At 60.4% G+C, this 17,869-nt stretch overlaps 1 protein-coding gene across 1 annotated transcript; it reads right to left on the reverse strand.

Annotated features, from left to right (window-relative positions):
- Positions 1 to 822: 822 nt before the first annotated feature.
- On the reverse strand, positions 823 to 14,781 carry LINGO3 (leucine rich repeat and Ig domain containing 3). The gene is made up of 2 exons (XM_042023373.1): positions 14,516 to 14,781; positions 823 to 4,500 (listed from the first exon to the last, which is right to left on the reverse strand). The coding sequence occupies exon 2, from the start codon at positions 4,465 to 4,467 to the stop codon at positions 2,653 to 2,655; it is 1,815 nt and encodes a 604-aa protein (XP_041879307.1). The 5' UTR covers positions 4,468 to 4,500; positions 14,516 to 14,781; the 3' UTR covers positions 823 to 2,652.
- Positions 14,782 to 17,869: the final 3,088 nt, after the last annotated feature.

Raw genomic sequence — 17,869 nt, forward strand, 5'->3', positions numbered from 1 at the left:
GGGACACGGGGGGTTTGGGGGTGAGGGGGACACAAGGACAGGTGTCCCCCGGCCAGTGGGACAAGGGGACAGCGGGCTGGCTGAGCCCGTGGTGGGGACAGCCTTGGGCAGGGGTGGCCTTGGGGGGGCCAGGCTGTGCCCTGGGGCTGGGGAAGGGCACTGGGAGGGTCACTCTGGGGAGGAGGAACCACCTCCCCCTCCCCACTGGCTCCTGCCCCACGGCCCCACTGCAAGTGCCCCTCTGTGCCTCAGTTTCCCCAGGAGACATCAGCACAGGCTCCCAGTGCTCAGTTTTCCAGCCCCATCCGAGGGATTTGGCTCCGTGTGTGCTTGTGCACTCTCGTGTGACTCCTGTTAACCCCACCCCAAACCCCAATTTCCCTGCAAGCAGGACTTGAGGTGCTGCCTTTGCACTCTCCACTTCCGGCATATCCTTATAAACACCGCATTAATAATTAATAATCGATTAATAGCAGCAGCGGTTTGTTAGCACACGTGCATTAATCATTTATTAGTTATTAATATGGACTTTGGCACCCTCTGAGAGGTGGTTTCCCATTGTTTGTTATGGGGTTTGTGGGGCTGATGGTGGTGATGGACTCAGGGGCTGCAAATCCCAGCAGAGCCTCGGGAAGGGGGAAAGGTCTGCTGGAATTCCGGGGGCTTCCCAGGTTGCAGCAGCTCTGGAGCGCACAAAGGTGAGAATTCTGGTGCTCCTGCTCTTTCCAGGTCCTGCTCAGGCTTTGCCCACTGATTTTGCCTTTTCTTATCGAGGCACATGAGGAAGGAAAGGGGGAGAAAAACCCAAAAGAGCCACAAAAGTCCCTCTTTTTTTTTTCTTTTTTGTTTTGCTCACAAATACATCTCACATGCTTGTTACATAGAAAACTGGGCCAGCTCTGCACTGCCCTTTGCTCCCACTGTGGGGGTCTGTGCCCGACCCCCTCCCTGCCCTCCCACCCCCATCCCAAGGTTAAAAAACACCCCAGACACCAAACAGGACCCTGGTGGGACACGGCATGCACGGCTCAGGGGACGAGGGGCACCGGGCATGCGGGGCCACGGGGACGGCCGGACCCACGGCAGGGAGGGATGGAGGGAGGGATGGATGGATGGATAGATGGATGGATGGATGGATGGATGGATGGATGGATGGAGGGATGGATGGATGGATGGATGGGGGGCACCCTGTGAGAGCAGGACAAGGTTGGGGGGATGTTCTGAGCAGCCACCTGTGGCCCACAAAGCTCCCAACCCCTCGGATGCCACTCTGGGATGCCAGTCAGGGGATGGGCAGCTGTCCCCTCCAGCTCCCAGCCTGACCATCACTGGCTGGAGAAGGGACATCCAGGTGGGGAACATCCCTGCAGGAACGGGGACAGAGGTGGGACCTGCAGCAACCCCCAGGGTGCACATGGGAGGAGAAAGAGGAGGAGGAAGCAATGAACTCCCTGGATCCTCCAGGTCACATCCAGGCTCTTCCATTCTGGCTCCATTCCTTCTCCCACACACAAAAATCCACACCCTGAGCTGCCAGGGCAAAGCCTGGGAAGGGGTGGGATGGGAAGGCAGGAACCGCCCCTGTGGCAGCAGGGAGCAGCCCCGGGGACATTGACCCGTGGTCCTCAGCGCCGGAGGGTGCAGGATCCGGGGTGGAGGTGTCAGCCAGGATGTTCTCCAGGACTGCTTGTTCCCAGCTTTTCCTTCCTCTTCTTCCCCGGGCTGTAGGGTCTCCCTGCACAGGACGAGCCAGGTCCTGCTCTCCTGCAGACTTCGACTTTGCAACTCAAAGAAAATGAACCCAAAAGTGCCTTTTGAACCCGCAGGAATCCCAACCCCCCTCAGGCGGGTGCAGAGATGGGGCCTTGCCTCACCCTGGGGCTGCTCTTCCCGATTTTAACTATCTTGGCCTCATTTCGTCTTTTTATTTCCCTTTTTCTTCTCGCTGACACCTCCTCAGAGCCCGGCCCTGGGGGGTTATTATTGCTTGTGCCGGAGCATCCCCGGGCACCCACGTTGGCAGATGCTGGGTCTTAAATCCACAGATGGGAAGCTCTCAAGGCACATCTGTGCCCGGGGGGGGGTCTGTCTTTGCCAAGGGGCTGGGGGACGCCCCCAGCTCGGCACAACCTCCCCAGTCCCGCATCGCCCCGGAAGACATTTCTCTTGGAAATTCATTTTAAAAAAAGAAAAAAAAAAAATTGGACCAAAACCCCCAACCAACACCAAGAAAAGAACCATAAACAACTATCAGGAAAGTTTTTTGAAGAGTCCCTTAGAAAAAAAGGGAAGGAGGGGGAAAAAAACCAGGAAGCATTTTTCTCCCAGGCCCAAACGCTGCTGATCTTTTGGCTCGAGAAATGCATAGTTGGTAGCAAAAACCTCGCTACATCGGGAGCCCCTGGGACGGCCCCTGAGCCCTGAGGGCTCTCCATGGGGCCAGGACATCGGGGTCATCCCTCCCCGACCCTGAGGTCCCCACAGTTCCGACCCTGCTGGCCTGTGGCACCGCTGTCTCCAGCCACATCCCAGCACAGCAAGGTCACGCTGCCAGCTCTGGGACACAGCCGGTGCTCCCACAGCCCTGCCGGCCCCGTCCCGCCGCGGCCGTGCCCGGGGCTGGGCAGCAGACAACGGTTCTCTGGGAGAGGCTCAAATCATCTTCATGTTGAACTTCCTGGCCCCTCCCTGGCCGGTGGTGGTGGTGGGACCATCCACCTTGCGGAAGGAATACTCCACGGAGAAGTTGTTCTTGTGCTGCCCCCGGCCGCGGCTCCAGACGAAGAGCAGGAGGAAGCAGAAGAGCACCACGCCCAGGAAGGTGATGCAGCCCATGGCTGTGGAGACCAGGATGGTCTTGAGGTCCAAGGTGAACTTCAAGAAGACCTGGGTGTCGTTGTGGAAGGTGTCGTTGAAGTCGCTGAGGTACAAAGTCCGGTTGGCGTGGTGGGCGCCGTCGGCCGGGCGCCCCTTGACCGTCAGGGTGGCGAAGTAGGTGTCGTTGCCGCCGGCGTTGCTGGCGATGCAGATGTAGGTGCCGCTGTCCTGCACCTGGGCGAAGCGGATCTCCAGGGTGCCCCCGGGCAGCACCGTGGCCCGCCCCGTGCTGCGGGTGGTGATCATGCGGTGCTGGGGGGACACCCAGGCGATGGAGGGGTCGGGCTCCCCGTCGGCCCGGCACAGGAAGGACACGGACTGCCCCTCCCGCGCTGTCACGTGCTGCAGCTTCCGATCCCGGATCTTGGGCTTCTGGCAGGTGAAGTACTCGAAGAGCACCGAGTCCGGGAAGTCGCGCAGGGCGTTGCCCTGGATTTCGGGAGGTGAGGAACACATGGGCTGCTGCCCGTCGAAGTTGAGCGTCTTCCGCCGCTGCAGGATCCAGAGGAGCCGGCAGTCGCAGGCCAGGGGGTTCCTGTCCACCCGCAGCGTCTCCAGCGTGTTGACCGAGTGGAAGGTGCTCTCCTCCAGCGTGGACAGGAAGTTGCTGGAGAGGTTGAGCAGCCGGATCTGTCTCAGGCCGGAGAAAGCCTGCGGCTCCACGGACACCAGGAGAGCGCCCACGATGTGGAGCTCCTGGAGCCGGATGAGGTCTTTGAAGGAGCCCTTCAGCACAGTGCTAATGGGGTTGTAGGACAGGTTGAGGTACCGCAGGTACACCAAGTTCCTCAAGGCAGCGGCGGGCACGGCTGTGATGTTGGTGTAGGTGATGGAGAGCGAGGTGAGGTTCAGGCCCTGGAAGCTGGTGGGGGACACCTCCTCCAGCAGTGGCCAATTGTCGATCTCCAGCTGCAGGAGGTTGTAGAGCTTCTTGAAGTTCTGCTCCTCCAGCGCAGAGATGCTGAGGTGCCGGAGCCGCAGCACCTCCAGGTTCTGGAGGTAGGACAGTGACTCGGCCGAGATGGAGGTCAGGTTGCACTTCTCAATGGTCAGCTGCTCCAGGCCCAGCAGCCCCGAGAAGGCGCGCTGGGAGATGTACACCAGGTCGTTGTCGCCCACGTCCAGGCTCTTCAGGTTGCGCAGGTCCTGGAACATGTAGTCCAGCAGGATGACGAGCTTGTTCTCGCTGATGTCCAGCAGGGTCAGGTTGGTCAGCTTGGTGAAGACCCCCGGGGGGATGAGCTTGAGCTGGTTGCCCCGCAGCCGCAGGGTCTGCAGGTTGAACAGGTTGCTGAAGGCGCCGGGCTCCACATTGGAGATGATGTTCTCGCTGAAATCCAGCTCCTCCAGCAGCGGGTACGGGGACAGGTCCCCGGGGTTGAGGCAGCGGATGCGGTTCTTGTTGAGCTCCAGGACCCTGGTCTCGGTGGGGATGCCCTCGGGGATGGCGGTGAGGCGCTTGCGGTGGCACAGCACCGAGCGCAGCTGTGGGGCGCACTCGCAGCGCGCGGGGCAGGCGCCTGCCCGCGGGGACAGCAGGACCACGTGCAGGGCCAGCACCGGAAGCCACCATGTCATTGTGTGGGGCATGGTCTAGGGGCTCACTGCCGTTCTGCCATGCGCCTGTGACGGAGAGAGAGCGGAGTCAGCGGGGACAAAGTCCTGCCCGGCCCCACAGGTCGCCTGTCTGGGAGCTGAGACTGGACAGCGCTCCCCAAGCCATGGCCCATGGGGCTGATAAGGACACAGGCCCTCCAGGAAACCCTCTGGATCCCTTTTACCTTCTGTGCAACCTGGGGATCCTGCCCTGGGCAAAGCTGGGATAAACGAGCCTCAGTCTCCAGCGGAACAGGGAAACTGAGGCAGGGGCAGAGGTTTGTGAGAGGAGCCAGGGCTGCAGACCCACACCTGAGCCTCTGCTCCCCCTGGCTCAGCCCTCCCTGTGCTCCTGATGGTGCAGGCACGGGCGGAGGGGACCTGAGCACCCCGGGGTAATGGGGGGCACAGGGACACCCCAAGGGCAGGGCAGGAGCAAAGAGATGCTGGCAGAGATGCTGCCAACTCGTGACACAGGTGGGGTGCCCCACGCCCTCTGGGGACACAAGTGAGGTGCCCCACGCCCTCTGGGGACACAAGTGGGGTGCCCCACGCCCTCTGGGGACACAAGTGAGGTGCCCCACGCTCTCTGGGGACACAAGTGGGGTGCCCCATGCCCTCTGCTCCCGCTGTGAGGTCTCGTCCAGCGGCACAAATCCTCCCCAGGCCCCCGGCTCGGTGGGGTCCCGTAGGACGGGGGATGCTCGGTGCCGCATGTAGGGCCCGGTCCCCGTCCCCGTCCCCATCCTGCCCTCCTAAAGAGCGCAGATTAAGGCGGCCTCGGGCACAATCTTTGCCGAGGAGGGATTAACACCGGCCCCGCGGCGCCGTGCCCCGGCTGCCCTCCTTTCCAAGGATTAGCACTTCACCGCCGCTTTCCCTTTTCTTTGCTTCCCCTTCCGTGCCCCAAATCTGCCAGGCTGCCTGGAAACGCAGCTCCCAGCACCGCTGCAAACTCCTCAGCCGCCTTTCCTTAATGAAGCACGGTCATTAACCTAATTAAGTGGCAGAGGTGCTCGGTTGGGGAGCTGCGGGGAGGTTTTGAGCCTGGCAAGAGAATATTGGGGGTACCACGAGCAGGGCCAGCCCCTCAAGCCACCCCTGTGGAGGTCCAGTGAGCAGGGCACCAACCCCTCCAGCTCGGGGGGCTTTTTCCCATCGCTCCCACAGCACTGGGACAAAGTGGGATGCTGCCCCCGAGGGCTGGTTCCAGCTCTTCCGACTTCCAGGGAGCCCAAGCTGTGGCTCCAGGGAGTCCTTCACAGGCTCCCTTCTGTCCCTCTGGGCACATCAGGGACCCCAAACCTGTCTGTGGGAGCCCCGCAGGATGTGGGGTGAGGGAAGAGGATGGTGTGACATCTGTGGCTGCTCAGGGCCATCGAGGTGTGGCTGCAATGTTCCACCTTGGTGCCACTGCAGGTCCTCAGTGCCCAAAAGCTCTCAAAAAGGCCCATCTTGAGGTGGCTGCTGCTTGGCTTAGGGGGTGACAGAGGGAGAGCGATGGGGACCCCGGATCCCCCAGAGAGGTGACGCTGGTGGAGCAGGGACAGCAGGAGCTGGCACAGCTTCACACCCACTGTGCTGAGGACACAAAAGGCTGGTGTCACCCTCCCTCCTGTCCCCATGGGCACATGGGAACAGCCTCAGGCGGCTGGGGGGGTCACTGACCCTCTCTGTGCTCATGTCTCAGGGAAAGATGCGATCTCCATGGATAATTTCCTGTCCTGATCCTATTACCCAAGCGGAGCAATTCTCCGGGATTGAACCCCCTGCTCAGTGCACCTTTGGATGATCTCGAGGAGCGTTTGGACAGCGCTCTCAGGGATGCCCAGGCTGGGGTTGTTGGGGTGTCTGGGCAGGGCCAGGGGCTGCACTGATGATCCCTGAGGGTCCCTTCCAGCTCAGGATATTCCAGGATTCCGTGATCTTTTACAGACGTGGGGATGTGGCACTGAGGGCCAAGCGGTGTCCTTGGCAGTGCTGGGGTGACAGTTGGACTCGGTGATCTTAGAGGGATTTCCAACCTCACCAATTTTATTCTGAGTCTGTGACACCTTTTTCCTTTTTCTCTTTTTTTTGCGCGCGTCTTAATTTTGCCACATTTCCCTTTTACTTCCAACGAATCAAACCAAGAGGGAAGTGTCACCGTTTCACACAACCACAGGATTCACAGCTGCTGGATGCAGCTGGGGGACAGTGCAGTGGGTCCATCAGCCCCACTGCTGCCCCTGCACCTTTCTCCCCTCTCTCCAGCACTGCTCAGCTTCACTCCTTGCACCAAAACCCCTTTGGGGACTGGAGGTCCCCAAATGCCACCTGGGCACTGGAGCTGCTTGGCAGCCTTTGCCTTCCAGGAGAGCCACATTGTGAAGGCTCTGCCTGGCTGGTGGCCCCAGGCACCTGAGCTGGCTCTGGGGTGACGTGGGGGCAGCTCCCCTTGGTCCCCTTGGTTCTGGAGGCTCCACTCTTGCTCTGCCCTGGGGCTGCATGGGAAGGATGTTCCCAAACACGACCTGCAAACCCACAGGGCAACCCCCTCCCCATTTATTGTGCCATTTATCTGTCCTGTTCAGTGTCTGTACACTCAATAAAGGCGCCCTGATGCCTCTTTAATGGTGTCCCACCCTGGGCCGTACCCAGTGCCCACCATCCCTCCGTGCCAGCCCTGGGAGGACCCAGCCCTTCCCCTCCCTGCCCCGTGTTCATTATGGATGAGCCCGGGGTAACCCAACTCCACTTTTGGTTACTACTGCGGCCACCTGATCCTCTAAGCAAAGCTCCAGCCCTGCTGGAGTTGTTTTCCCTGGCAGATGGAGAGCGGGAGCTGCAGCCCTGGGCTCACCTTCCCTCTCCACAGCCGGAGCACCAGCCAGCCCTGCTGGCCCACAGCCCCCACCCATGGGTGCCCCACTGACCCCTCAGCAAACCCCACAGCGGGGTTAAGGGGTGCGGGATGAGCCATTCCCTGCAATTCCAGGCAGATGCCAGGTCTGGAGCAAGGCTGGCTCTGCCCCGCGGGTCTCTGCCGGCCCCAGGGCATCCCGCAGAGGAGGGGCACAGACCCTGTGTCCCTGCAGGGACATCTGGGGCCCCGCGGTCCCTGTCTGTGCCGGGCAGGGCCAGGCGGAGCCGGGCTGTTTATTAATAGCTCATTACGGCGATTGTGCGGCGCTCTCCGGGCTCGCCCGGGCCCTGGGGAGCCAGGGCAATTAAGATCCAGAGCGAGGCCTAGATAGAGGCTCTTCTCCTCGTTTAATTTATTTTTAAAAATAACAAGCCTGCCGCACACAGCGCTGGGGACAGAGCCAGCAAAGCCCGGGGCTGAAGGGCTGCGGTGGGGGAAGCAGAGCAGAGCAATTTTTGACAATTTGGACAATTTTGTCAGCCCCTGGAGCAGCCCCCTCCTTCCCTGCCTCATTCCCTCTTTCCCCACCAAGATTTGTGACTACTATGATTTGTCCCAGCCACCTGCAGCACAGAGGAACTGCTGCTCTCCAGCCACCCCGGCTCGGGGTTACCCAGAGCAGCTGGGGCTGCCCCTGGATCCCTGGCAGTGCCCAAGGCCAGGCTGGACGGGGCTTGGAGCAGCCAGGGACAGTGGGAGGTGTCCCTGCCCATGGCAGGGGTGGAATGAGATGGTCTCTAAGGTCCCTTCCATCCCAAACCATTCTGGGATTCTGTGACTCCTGCAGAAGGGATTTTGTTCCCTCTCCACCCTTCAAACGCCTCCCGCTTCTGTGGCACAAGCTTGGCCCTGCCAGCTCCTCCAAGAGCAACTGCTCCTCAGCTGCCATTATTGCTCCCTTTTTCTGAATAAAGATCAAAAATGAGCCCAGGTTGACATATCCAGGTTCCCCTGCTCGGACATCGCATGAGCACAAGCACCTCAGTCAGAGCGAGGTCTTGTTTCATCCTTCCCTTGATGTGCAGGATGGGAAATGCTCCTGCTGAGCCCTTCTCCTTCCAGCACCCCACTGCTGCTGCTCCAGGCCAGGCCCCTTCGTGGCGGCGGCCAGAGGCAGCCAGAGGATGCTGCTGCATCTTCCCAGGGATGCAGGGAAACCCCAGCAGAGGATGGAGACCCCAAGGCAGGGAAGGAGCAAATGGGGCACAAAGTGATGCTGGGACCCTCACCCTGAAAACATCGCCGGGTGGGTAACACCAGTGCTCTGTCACACGGGTATCAGGGAGGTGCCAGTGCCTTGTACCAGTGCCAGCATGTCCCAAACTTGGCTCGAGACTGGTCAGGGCTCCTACAAACACCAGCAGCTGTTGGGAACACCCCGAGCGCTGCCCGCTCACCACTGCCCGGCCCTCACTGTGAGCCAGCCCTGCCTGGCAGCCGAGTGTCCCCACACCCTCCCTTGCTCCCTGGCTGCTGTCCCCAGCCCGGCTCCATGCCAGGGAAGGCAATGCCAACCACGCTGGGCCGTGCCAGCATCCTCACAGACACTCACCCTGCTCGGCCCCGGCGCGGGGGCTCAGGCTGGGGCTGGGGTTGGATGGAGCGTCCGAGCATCCTCGTGGTGTTCCCAGCTCACTGACAGCTCGCCAGGACTGCTGCTGGACTCTCCATCAGGACAAGCTCTGTGTGCTTCCCCGTCCTGGGGCGTGCCCTGGATGAGATCTCGATTCCCAGGAGCAGGAATTGGCTGGATCAAGCAGGCTCCATGGGCCCGAACCTCCCCAAGCAGCTGGCAGGGCTCGGAGCAGAGGATGGGGCACCCTGATGCTGATGCCAACAGTTCCGTGGCTCCAAGCTTTGCCCATGGGGAAGGGAAAACTGCAGCCAGAGCTGCCCCCGGACAGAGCTCCTCCAGACCTGAGGCCCCAGTCCTGTGCCAAAGCCTGTCCAGACGTCTGCTCCTTCTTCTCTGCTGGAAAACCCCGAGCCCTCAGTTACACCTTCCAAAAACACCCCTCCCCCTCGTATGATTTTAGGCTGAAAAGACAAAAAATGAGGGTCCCTGTGGTCTGCTCCATGCTCAGCTTCATTGGTGACACCACCCACACTGCCCAGTGGCACCACGGGCTGCTGGGGATCTCCAGGGGGATTTTTGGCATTGTTCAGAGCTGGCAGAGCAAAGTTTGATGCCCAAATGGGAAGCCAGGGAATCCAACTGTGTTTTTCCAGCTGTTGCTGCAGCTCAGAGCAGAGCCCAGATCCCAGGGGCACTGAAATGAGGACCAAAGGTGACCTGTGCCACCCTCCAAAAACAAACCTGTGGCTACTGCAGCTTTATTTTATCCTTTGCCTCGAGTCTGCAAAGTCAGTGGGTTTGGGGCCATGCTGAGCTTGAAAAAACCCCAGAAAAGACAGGGGGGCATGGGGAGGAGCTGCAGGAGCATCGCTGGGACCTTCCCTGGCTCCTGGGGTGACACCAGCAGGTTCCTCCCTCTGCACAGAGCAGCAGAGAGATCCTGGCTTATGCTGGGGTGTGGAGGGGATTAAATCAGAGCCGGGACAGAGACAAAGAGGCAGAAACTGGAGGGTCAAAGGAGGCCAGGGATGTGGCCAAGCCTCAGCTCTGGTGATCAGGCAATTAACAAGCCAAGCATGAGAATAATCCAGCTGAAACAGGGAGAGCGGGACAGAGCTGGGGGTAAGAAGGAGGGAAATCAATCACCAGATCTAATGGAGAATTATCCAGGAGAGAGTTATTCCTAATCCCATCAGGGGCTGGCTGGGAAACAAATTCTCCTGGCTCTGCCACTCTCAGCATGTTTTTCTGGGTCAGGGCTGGGCTGGGCAGGGTTGGAGGAGCAGAGGGAGAACCAATGGCTGGGTGGGCACTGAGGACACCCAGCAGGGTCCCTCCAGAGCATCTTCCCACCCCACAGCACTGGGCAAACACCTTGAGGGTCGTCAGGTCACCAGGTGGCCAAGTGACCATCCCCAACAGCCCTGGCAGAGCCCAGCTGGGCTGTGACCATGGTGGCCGTGCTCCTGAGGTCCCTCTCGAGGCTCCTCAAGCAGAAGCAGATTTTCCTGGCAAGGCACGGGAATGGGGAGGGGGAGCGTGGAAGGAGCCGTCTGTGCAGGAGCCAGGCGGCGGCTGGGTCACCACGGAACATCCCCGAGCGTGGCTTCAGGGACGGCTCGAGAACATGGAAAGCTTCCACAGAAGGGAGTTATTTTGGTGAGTGGCAGCTGCTGCCTCTCACGCGGCTCCTCCTGCTCAGCAGCCCCAGGTCTCGGGGCGGCCGAGCCAGTGCCAGAGCAGCTCGCAGGGAGGCAAGATCCACCCTTCCTTCCCAGCAAACCTGGTGTCTCCACGGAGCTGTCTTCCCACCCCAAGATCCCATCCCGAGTCCTCGGCAGCCGTGGCCACAGGACTCTCCACTCCTCTCCCACGTGGAAACTCCCAGCCCTCGCAAACACCGCAAAACCCCAGAAGCGAGGATTCCCCGATGAGCCACGGCACCAAGGAGACAACCCAGAAGAAGCCACCACTTATTTTTAGAGACAACCTTATGATTCCTGAGCACGTGGCCCAGGCGACGCTGCACAGGCAGCCCCAGATTGGCCGCAATCTGCTTTTCTTCTTGACAGACATCATGTCTGAATCTCTATCTCCACAAGATGCTCCCAGGAGAGGAGACATTTAGAGACGACCACAACGTACAACATTTCTGAAAGGTCACTGCCTGCGCCAGGCAACGAGGAGCAGAAGCCACTCATCAGTCACAGGGGCTTTGGGGAGGTGTTTAATATTCCATGAGCATCTCTATTTCTCTTCCAAGGATAACTCTTCTAAAAGGAGGGGAGGGGGGCAGGGCAGGTGGGTGCTGGGCTCTTGTTTCCACCCAGGGTGAGTTGACTGAACCACCAGCCAGAGCTGAATCTCGACTGCTGCTGGGAAATGGTGGCTGAGAGTGAACCTGACCTGGATCTCAACAGCCTCAGAACCTGCTGGATGACACGGGAGCAAAGGCTGAGCTTCACTCCCCCTCTTCGGCTGCATCCCAAACCACCTCGTTGCCACTGAGCTGTTCCACTAATGCCACCAGGAACCCTGGAGCTGAGCTTCAGGCAGTGGCTGTGGTCCCTGGAGGGACAGCAGGGGCTCTTTTTTGAGGATTCAAGGGAGAACTTTTAATTTGCAGAAGCCCATTTGCATCAGGGGCAGGATGAGGAGGGGCTGGAAGGCAAGTGCAGGTGAGAGCCCACAGCCCCCAGCCCCGGGACTTCCCGGTGTTTTCCCATCTCAGTCTGTCACCAGGAGCGGCGCTGGCCACAGCCCCTGTGGTGTCCTTGTCCCTGAGCACCCACCCAGCCAGGAGAGGCCCCAGCAACGAGGTGACAGCCCAGCTCTAGGAGACTGCCACTGCAAACCCACTTTTGTCCTCTCCCACCAAAGCTGGGCTTTGCAAAGGTGCCCATCCAAACTGACCTGCTCCAAGGCTTGCCCGGTCTCAGGTTTCTCCTCAGCCTGGGAGGGGGGACAAGGAACCCCTGGCAACTGTCCTGGCACCTCAGTTTTAGGGCCCACATGACATTTGTTGCTGCTGGATGCACAAAAGACGAGCCCACACGAGCCCCAGCAGCACAGCTGTGACAGGCATGGCCACCGGCAGAGAGAAACAGGGCCATGCTCCTGGTGAGGGCTCCGGCCCCCACAGAGACACAAATACAGAGCATTAACTGGGAGAGGGGAATTTGCTCCTTCCCCTGCAGCTGCCTCCCGCTCCTGAGCTCATCCCTCACCCTCCGCACCAACCACGGCCTGGGAGCGCCCCACGAGCAAACCCGAGAGCAGCGGGAGAAGCGCGGCCGAAGCCACGTGGGAGAGGACAGCGGCAAAGTGCCAGACCTGGCCAGGAGGACATCCCCAGGCACAGCACTGGGGCCGTGGTGGGGACACCTCTGGGGCTGGGACACCTCTGGGGCTGGGACACCTCTGGGGCTGGGACACATCACCCACAGGAGCAGCTCGGAGGACGTGAGACCTCGTCACAGGAGGGGACCCTGCACCTTCGCTGCTCCAAGCCCGGCAGCTCCAAGCCAGCAGCTCCGTACCAAACGAGGTGCCAGGGCAGGGTGATGATTAACTGGAACAGGAAGGCAGAGGCTGTAATTAGGCACCTTCCGGAGCGCTGATGGATGACGCTGCTCGGGGGCGTGCGGAGCGCTGGCAATGCTGACGTGCAGCCGCCCCCCCGGTGCCAGCACTGGTCCCAGTGTGGCCAGCAGCGCCCAGCAGAGCCCTGCCCTGCTGCTGGACGGTGATTTCACGGTGATTTCAGTGCCAGCTGCCTCCCACGGGCTTTGCCCCAGCACACGACCTCATTTGTCCAGCCGGCCCAGCCGTGCCAGCCCTCGTTAGATCAGCTCGTTCATTAAGCTCAGCACTACAGTGACGCTGGCCTGAGCCCCTCGGGGGGCTGGCACATAAATCACACCCTGATCGCTGTCACTGGCTGCCAGCGCTGGACCTCTGATGGCAAAATCTCCTCCTAATCCCTCACCTGAACTGTGCTGACACCAGCCAGGGCAGTCGCAGCCACCCCTCCGAGCTTCTGGATAAAACAACGGCTCTTTCCAGCCCTGACCCTCAGGAAGGACCCTGTTCCCGAGGCCTCAGCCCCAAGGGAGCCTTCACCCATGGCAGGGGGTGCCCAGGGAGCCCAGCTTCCCTCTGGAGAGGGAGCCTGGAGTCCTGGCTGCTGCCAGCCCATCTCTGCAGCTTGGCGGGGTGATCCATCATTCCAGAGGCTTTAATTCGACTGGACTGCTGGACATGTGGGCAGAGGAACAGACTGACAGGCCAGACTGACGGACAGCTGCCTGCTCTGAGGCCAGCAGGGACAGGCAGCTGTGGCTGGAGCACAGCCCAGTCCCAGCAGGATCACTCAGCTCCGCAGGAAAGCAGCTCGGAGCTCTGCGGGGGCAGGGGAGAAAGGGGCGGAGGTGGAGACCCCGATCTGCTGGAAACCCCGCTCGGAGTGGGAATTCCAGCCAGGAGGAGCACGGAGTGACAGCTTTCCCTCCCCCTCCCAGCTCTGCTCAGCATCAGTCCCAGGCTGAGCGCGTTTTTGAAGACCTGTCCACAGCTGCTGCTGCATCGGGGATTTTATTGCCATCCCAGTTATGATCATGGCAGCAGCGAGAGCAAAATGCCATCACAGGGGTGGAATGACATCCCAATCCATCCCTGTCGCGCCAGGCGGGAGCGGGACCAACCCCTGAAATGATCCCGGGGAAGGGGACAGGGGGATTCACCCCAGCCCTGTGGAGCACAGATCCCTCCTGGCCTCGCTGCCCAGATTCCAGAGGGGCCCAGCAGAGCCCGGGGGGATCCAGCTGGGCCACCCCCAAAACTCCCCCGGGCTGGAGGCTGCGGCAGCGGTGACATTTGGAGCGAGACACGCTGGCGTCAGTCCCCAGATCTGCAGCTTCGGGGCATCAGCTGGGGCCGGGGGACCAGGAGAGCAGCTCCTTCCCCGTGTGCAGCCCCATGAGGATGCCAAAAGTCAGAAATCTCCACGGTGGAAGGGAAAGGGGACAGTGGGGCCGTGTGGCTTCACTCCTTGTCCAGCATCTGGATGGCAGAGCAAGGGCAAAGCCTGCAGAGCCCCTCTCCCAGCTGATGGACTCCCAAATCCCAGGAAATCCATCCAAACCCCAAACCACTGCCCCTCAAACTGATGCTGCACGTGGATCCTGGCACGGCCATGGCTTGGGGTCTCTGCTGGGGCAAAGGCTGGGGTCCCTGCAGTGTCCAAAGCTGGGTCCCACTGCTGCCTGCCACCAACCCTGAGCAAGTCCTTGAGCTCAGCACCCCAGAGCTGCATATCACAGCCCCACCTGAGGCACTTCTTGCTCATTCTGGGGTGGTGACACCAGGCTGGAGATCTCCCGGCTGTTCTGTGGGATAAACGTCCGGCTTGGCTGTGCCGAGTGCTCCTGCTGCACAGGGAGGTGGGGACAAGGAGGGGGATAATGCCACCGAGCAGGGGTGACCACGAGGTAAAAACGAGCTGGATTTTGAGCGTCCCAGTGCACAACCCCCAATCCCACTGGAACCCAGGGAGTTCTCACCGTTCTGCAGGTCCGGGGCCGCTCCGACATCGGGATCTGCTGAGGCATCGGAGCCCAGGAATGTTCAAATGGCGAAGTGTCCAGCACGGATAGCCTCGGCTCCACTGCACAGAACAGCACAAGGAGACCATGGTCAGTCCCCTTTCCCCAGTGTCTGCCACAGAAATCCCAAATAAACTCCCCCAAAGTGCACACGGGCACATCCGGAAAGGAGGAGCATCCTCAGCGCTGCTCCAACCAGACCATTGCAGCTCGCCTGGTTTTATCTATATAAATATATATACAAATATAAAATTCTATCACACGTTGTGCCCTGAGGGATCCTCTCCCCACCAGGAGAGTGTCCGAGCCCAGCCCTGCCGCGGGCAGCTCTGGCTGGAGCAGGACAGACATGGCACTGCCCCTCGGGAATCCTGCAGGGATTGCAGGAGGGGATGGCACCCACCCAACGGTGCCCACAGCCCACGAGGCCCCGAATTTGGGAAGATTTCACCCAAACGTGGAAGCAGAAGTGCCACTGGCAAGACCCCCAGTCCCGTGTCCACCCCCCGGGCATTTTGGGGGAGTTGGGGGGTCGAGAGATGCTCCCAGCGCTGATGCAGCAGATGCTGGACAAATGATTTGCTGTGGTTTTACTAAATTGCTTTGAACTCTCTGGATCAACCTTAATTCTCCTGTTGCACAGAAAGAGGGAATTTAAACAGCTCCTTTTGTGCGGAAATCCCGGGTAACAGCCCTCAAATGTCCCCGACTCAGGTCCCGTTCAGCGACACCCACGCAGAGCTGCTGCTGCTGCAGCTCCGCAGCTGCTCTGTGCCTGCTCCAGACCTCGCTCAGCTCCCTGCTCCTGCCCGGCCGAACTGCCCCAGGGCAGCAGCAGCAACCAGGGGGGGTTAATTCCTGCTGGGAGAGGCCTGGGGAGCCTGAGGCAAAGGAGCTTCCCACGGCAGGGATTTGCTGGGGAATGGCAGAGGAACGAGGAGCCGGTGCTGCAGCAGCAGGCGGCCCCGGGGGCACAGGGATCACAGCCCTGGCACATCCCGGGAGGACGGAGCTCTCCATCCCCCTGTGCTCCTGCAAACCCCAGCGGTGTCCACAAGCTGCTTGTGGATGGGTAAATCGTCACTTTTGGGGTTCCTGGGGAACTGACAGTGCCCAGCACTCTGGAAAAGCGAAAATTCCTCCAGGAAAACAGCATCGCCCCGAAGCTGAAGTCAGAGGGATTCCCTTCAAACCTGCAGGCTCGGGCTCAGCCGTGCAGGGACGGTGCTGAGGGTTCCACATTCCCGGTCAGCCCCAGGCCCCTGGGGGCTGTGAGGCTACAGGACTTCACCCAGTGCCTGGCAATCCCAGCTCATTCCCTGCTCCAGAACACCTGCCCCTTGTCTGCTCTGCCTGAGGGACCCAGACTTGGCCCTGGAAGGGCAGGAACCTACACTCCCAGCTCCCAGAAGGTCACAGTGTCCGTGGGATACGCTGAGCCCTTCACCCCATGCAGTCGGTGCCAGGGATGCAAATCCCACGTGGGATGCGTGGAACTCTGTCAGGGACCCTCCCCAGTAAAGGAGCGGCACTAAAATCCCCCATGGCAACAGAAATCCCCTGCCCTGGGCATGCCAGAGTTTCCTGTTGGAGCCAGGGGATGCACCAGCCCCTCCAGGAGGGAGGGATGGGACAGCAGGGAGAGCTCAGGGCTGGCAGCAGGATCCCATCTCCTCAGTGCCCTGCGGCACAGGGGGCTGGAGCACACACGTGTGGGAGTAACTCACACCCAGCACCTGAAAGAACAGCAAGAATGACCCAAACCGAGCCCTGAGATGGGGAAACACCCCAGAAACACCTGGGCCTGCCCTCAGCACCTGCGGGGGGAAGCTTGCGGCACCACCAGCAACTGCAGCTGGTGCAACTCCACGAGGAATTTGCCTCCAGGGGATGCAGTGTCCCCGCTTTGAGGGATTTGGGCTCCAGGGGCCGATGCACCAAGATCTGTTGTAGATCCCCGGGGCCGCTCCAGTCCTGGGAAATGGGATAACTGGGAGGGAAGTGGGTTTGGTTCACTTGCAGCACCGTGTGTGGGACTCACAGGCTGCAGCATTCCAGTGGGGATGGAGCAGGCTCCGCGGGCGATGCTCGGAGCCAGCGCCATCCAAGGGTTAATCCCAAGCACAGCAGCTCAGCCGCTGCTCCCCATGGCCAGGCTCCAGCTCCGGGGATGAAGAAGGCAAAATTTCCATCCAATTCCAGCAGGCTGGACACAGCCACGTATTTACTGCAGACCTGCTGGGAGCAAACTGCAGCCAGCCCAAACGTGCTCAACTCCCGGCGCTGAGCAGCCTCTCCTGCCCTCCCTGAGACGCTCCCAGCCCTGCCCGAGCATCGGGAACGTGAAATTTAAGCTCACTTAGAGACCACCTGGGCCTGGCTCCTTAGGTGAGCCCGTCACTCCCAGCCCTGGGAAGGAGCATGGGCTCAGCTGATGGTCTCGGCATTTGTTTTTGGCAGCTCCTGGGTCACTTAGCAACCTCTGGCTCAGGTTACCTGCGGGGGTTTTGTCTGCAAATACATTTTAATCCTTGTGAAACGGGACCCACCAGCACGTGGGTGAAGCGGCCTAAAGCCTCCTTGGGTCCCACGTGGTGACACCAGCACAGCTCCCCGGCCCTCTGTGTGTTTGTGCCACCAGGGTCCTTGTCACCTTCTGCTCCTGTGCCTTGTGTTTGACTCAAAACTTGGATTTGAACTCTTTTCTGGGCTACTCAGTGCAGGAGCCAGGAGAGGATTCTCCTCTCCATGGGTACCACGTGGGACCTGCTTCTCCGTCAAGGAGCTTCCAGTTCTGCACACGGGATCCTCTTGGAAAAAAGAAATTCAGCAGCAAATCCCAAAGCCAAACAGGACTCAGATGTCCTGGAAATCAGCAGAGACCTCCAGAGGACCAGACCAGGGTAAACAAGCCAAGCTCTTCTAAGGCAGGAGCATCCCTTGGGATGTGCACAGCAACTCTTCCATGCATGGCAGCAAATCTGGCTCGTCTCAGACCTCTGCAGAAAGGGACCTGGGGGTCCTGGTTGGTCCAAGTTGGATCTGAGTCCCCGGTGTGTCCTGGCAGCCCAAAGGGCCACCGTGTCCTGGGGGGCACCAGGCCAGGGAGGGATTGTCCCGCTCTGCTCTGCACTGGGGCAGCCTCACCTCCAGTGCTGGGGGCACTCTGGGCACCACAAGATCAGAAGGGTCCAAAGCTGTTGGAGAGTGTCCAAAGGAGGGACACGGAGCTGGGGAAGGGTCTGAGGAGCGGCTGAGGGCACTTGGCTCGTTCAGCTGCAGCAGAGGAGACTGAGGGGAGGCTCCTGGGGG

Source organism: Corvus kubaryi, unplaced genomic scaffold, assembly GCF_017639235.1.
Source record: "Corvus kubaryi isolate FWS band 111438036 unplaced genomic scaffold, C.kubaryi_AGA036_p1.0 37241, whole genome shotgun sequence".
In the NCBI taxonomy this organism is placed as follows: domain Eukaryota; kingdom Metazoa; phylum Chordata; class Aves; order Passeriformes; family Corvidae; genus Corvus; species Corvus kubaryi.